The sequence below is a fragment of the Humulus lupulus genome, chromosome 3, assembly GCF_963169125.1.
Source record: "Humulus lupulus chromosome 3, drHumLupu1.1, whole genome shotgun sequence".
Taxonomy (NCBI): domain Eukaryota; kingdom Viridiplantae; phylum Streptophyta; class Magnoliopsida; order Rosales; family Cannabaceae; genus Humulus; species Humulus lupulus.
The window spans coordinates 178,021,785-178,025,950 of NC_084795.1; the positions used below are offsets into that span (position 1 = coordinate 178,021,785).

General features: G+C 35.3%; 1 protein-coding gene across 2 annotated transcripts; it reads right to left on the reverse strand.

Annotated features, from left to right (window-relative positions):
* Positions 1-284: 284 nt before the first annotated feature.
* LOC133823302 (F-box protein At2g32560-like) lies at positions 285-3,491 on the reverse strand. Of its 2 annotated transcripts, none has more exons than XM_062255962.1 (5): positions 1,818-3,486; positions 1,597-1,676; positions 1,160-1,332; positions 994-1,068; positions 285-709 (listed from the first exon to the last, which is right to left on the reverse strand). In XM_062255962.1, the coding sequence occupies exons 1-5, from the start codon at positions 2,520-2,522 to the stop codon at positions 519-521; spliced, it is 1,224 nt and encodes a 407-aa protein (XP_062111946.1). In that variant the 5' UTR covers positions 2,523-3,486; the 3' UTR covers positions 285-518. The 2 variants fall into 2 exon arrangements, with proteins under 2 accessions (XP_062111946.1, XP_062111947.1); XM_062255963.1 differs by having other exon boundaries at positions 493-723; positions 1,818-3,491.
* Between the last annotated feature and the right edge of the window lie 675 nt (positions 3,492-4,166).

Genomic DNA, 4,166 nt, shown 5'->3' on the forward strand with positions numbered 1-4,166 from the left:
TGTTCCAAACTCTTTGTACTTTACCGATCAGCTAATAATTTGTGATTATCATGTTTTTACTTTTCACATATCAGTACTAAAAATACCATCTGAGAGTACATTATGAAGTTGAAAGTTTGCTATGAAAATCCAGAATTGCCCATTGGAGAGGAAACAACTAAGGATAATTCCCCAATAATGAACTGAAAACAAATCATTCAACAAATAGTTGGATCTATAAATTTGATCCATGCTTGAGGTTGGATTAAGAATTTCAAATGCAATGAACAGAAAACTGTAGGGAGTTGAGTGCAATAATATGTTAAATCAGACCAGAGAATGGCATATAGCTGTACATTTTTTTCTTTTTTATATACAACCTCTTCACAGGTCTGCTTGCAAATAATCAGAATGAGGAATATTTCTCTCTTAGAATAGCAATAGGCTTCTTCTATAACACTGTAAACTCTTCATTGGAAGCAAAAGAGCAAAAAAGAAAAAAGTGGTGCCTGCTTCTTCCCAGGGAAGTTTGCCAAACCCTACTGTTCCAGGACTTGAGTTGGCCAAAAGTGCTTCCACCTAGCAATCTCTTCCTCATTGTAAAGCTTTCTAATTCCTCCATAAAATCCATCAGCTTCATTCCCTTCTTCACGATGATCCGTCCTATTTATCAATGTTCGTTTCCATCTTGATCCAGAACTGTACTGATTGAACTTCAGTACTACTGTGTCTGTTATCAACACACTTGTGAGATATACTGTGTTAAATGTATATTCGTATCTTCAGTTTTCAATTCCACATATCATATCAGACATATCACCAGTTTTCAATATAACAAAATATTATATTCCTATCTTCCAACTCTCTTTTTTGTGTGATAAGCTTAATTGGGACACTTCATTCTCTTTGTGTAATTTATTAGCAACAGTATGGAATCTGTAGTAATTCTCACATCTATGTAATGAAATGAAGAAAAAGAAAAATTAAAGTGCAAAATGTAAATGACATTCTCACCACTGTAATGACAGCGGCAGAGAGTCTCATTTCCATCACAGGGCTCCAAGTGATCAACATGGCCATACCACCAACCTACAATACAATTTCAGAAACAGTAAACCTTGGTGCCAGTTAAGTTAACAGTTAAGAATGGGACAGTTGACAGTTCAAAGACAAAGCTAACCGTAGGGAAATTCTTTGTTTCTTCTCCACTGGATCTCAATATAGTCACCAGGTTTTAAGTCAGGTAAACAATCAGAAACATGAAGCACAAATGGAGGAGTGTTAACTGGTGGAGCTCTTAGCCTATCCCACCCTATATTTTCCTCTACTGTTCTCCGTCCATGAGACGAATACCTGCCATATGGGACAAAATTGAGTCTGAATTCAACAAATGGCCTTGCTTAACAGGGGAACTTATCAGACATACAATCAATCAGTTCCCCCTGGAACAATAAAGTTCATTTGAAATCTAATTACTGTTAAAAGAATTCTATGAGACTACCGGTTCAAGATCTCAAAGTGATTCTAAAATCTAGTTTACTTCTTAAATCACACATACAATCCTGGATCAGTGAAAACTGTGAGAGTAACTCGCGAAGAATGCCATTCTGCCCATACCTTGCATGAAAGTTGTCAGTTTCAGAATTGTAGCTGAGCTGAGCATCATAACATGACAGCATGAAGCCTATATGACCATTCTGCATCCAAAAAACATTAAAAGGCTTATATTTAATTGTTCAACAACAGAGAGAAGCAAAGCAGTACTACCAAATGACATCTTAACAAAGAATATGTAATGTCTAATGTAGTACATAAACTCTAATGCTTTACAAAAATACCTCTCGATTGTAGACCTGAGCTGGGAACCAGGATTTGCCACTCTCAAGAGAAAGATACCAAGCCATGATTGAGTCAACTGGTAAAGTAGTCCTCACCTTGCAACTCTTTTCTAGTTTTGGTGTAATCCATGAGAAGAGCCTTGCACTAAGAAGAGACTCAAATAGTCCCTTTTTCTTGTCTTGACCAGAGAGGCTGGGTCCATTTCTGTAGGCCACCTGACATTGCCATTCTCGGTAAGCGGCATCGCCAATCACTTTGCCCCATTTCTTCTTTAAATGTCTCTCCCATAAATGGTCACTAGTACACCTCTCCCTCAAAGAAGAGCAAACTCCAGCCATGCTGCACAAAGCCGCCGGTGAAAGCAGCTCAAAGATGCACTCCAAGGTCAATTCAGGCAAATCAAGAAGGGAAATCCTCTCATTTTCCTCTACATTCTCTACCCTTGTTGAACACAGGGCCATCTTTTTCAAAACAAGGGTCATGGGGCTTTGGACAAAACTCAAAGGGATCCTACTTTTCCGGAACCAGGACAGAAGAAATTTGGAAAATTTCCCACAAAACCAGATTGACAACAGTTTTAGCACACCCTCACATAACTGGAGTGTCCTTTGAGTAAAAGACTCAGAAAGAAATATCAAAGGGACACAAGATATAAAAAAGCAAAGCATAGGATTGAATGAGATCGCAAATTTTGAGTTTGACATGAAAAGTGAAAATAACTTAAAGAAGAAGAAGATGATGAAGCTATCTTCAGATGAACACAAGTGAATGTATCCCTTTATATTAGAAGAAGGATGCAAAGCAAACGACTGTTTAAGCCATTACTTCTTTGGTTCTGATTGAGCATAAGGTCCACCAATGGACGGTGCGACAGTGCTGGTTAGGCGAAAATGGACAGCTTAGCAGAGCGAACCTTTCTCTCTACAGTTATTTAAAACAAGATATATTTGTAGACACCACAACCGACAAGCTATGGTTGATGGTAGTTAATAAACACACTGAAACTTAGGGTGAAAAACACACTGAAGAAAGCTTCTTCAAAGTTCAAACAATGCTGAAAGGGTATCCAGATACAGTGAATTCCCACAACTAAGAGAACCAAACTATGAGGACAGTGGAGGGCGGCTGTCAGTTCAAGATTGAAAAGATGTGAAAGAAAAATAAAGAATCAAATCTTAGGAACAATTTTTCAGATAGATTTAGAGAAGGTGAGAACCCATAAAGAAAAACACAAGAAATGTGATATTTTTTCTTCTTAAGAATGAGACCTCCACATGTCAAAATCTACACGTTTGAGAAGAGGTGTAAATACTAAATGGACCAGAGTTGCACAAATGTGAGACTTTTATCAAAATTCCAGTAAGAAAAAAAGAAATCTTTCAATTGAATGACATTTACCAAAAACTTGGAACTGAAGTTTTGAAAGTTGATGAAGATGGAGGACGAACCATAAAGCGGATGCTTCCCAGTTCGTCCAAAACTTCACAAATCTCTCTCTCTCTCTCTCTCTGTAAGAAGAACATAAATAGAAATGGGTTTTAAAGATTTAAAGAGAAAGATGATGTAGTACTCTTTATTTTGGGTTGGAGTGTTAGGGTTCATAAAATGAATATGTGATAATTAATCAGAAGTAAGAGCCATAAAAGCTGTCCCGATCCTCTTGCCTAACTTCCACCGAACTCAACACCTTCCCATTTCACAACCATAAAAATTGCTGGACAAAATCATGCTCCATTTAAAGACTTGGATTGTGACCGTTTGTTTACATGGGAATGGGATTATAATATTAATAAATAATAAGTTTTTATTTTTTATTTTTTTTAAAGGAGTAAATAAAAAGATTAATTATTCTTATTATATGCTTGTGTTGTTTGACGTGAATAAATTTGTGAATGTTATTTGTTCATTACAAAAAGACAAGGCCCACTTATTTTGCCTTGTTATCAATTACAAATTACAATGATGCCTCCAATGTCTTTTCATGTTGTTTTCCTCTACATCATGCTATGCAACTATAGGTTTTTTTTCTCCTTTAATTATCTGATCTTATATAATTATCATCACACTTCTTCAAAATGATTCATCCTACCACTCTTCAAAAACCAAACTCTTACTTGAATTTGACTCAAATTTCTTTTTTATTATTTAATTTTATTACAATTAATTTTTAAATAGTTTTATAATAATAACAACAATAAATTTATATACATAGAAATGCAACAAAACATTTACAATAAATTAAAAAGTATTGAACGCACCCTCTTTCTTTTCAACCTTTTTTTTCAACATTCTTACCTAATAATTTATCATTCATTTAAAATATGAAAATTTTAAATAAATCCTATTAT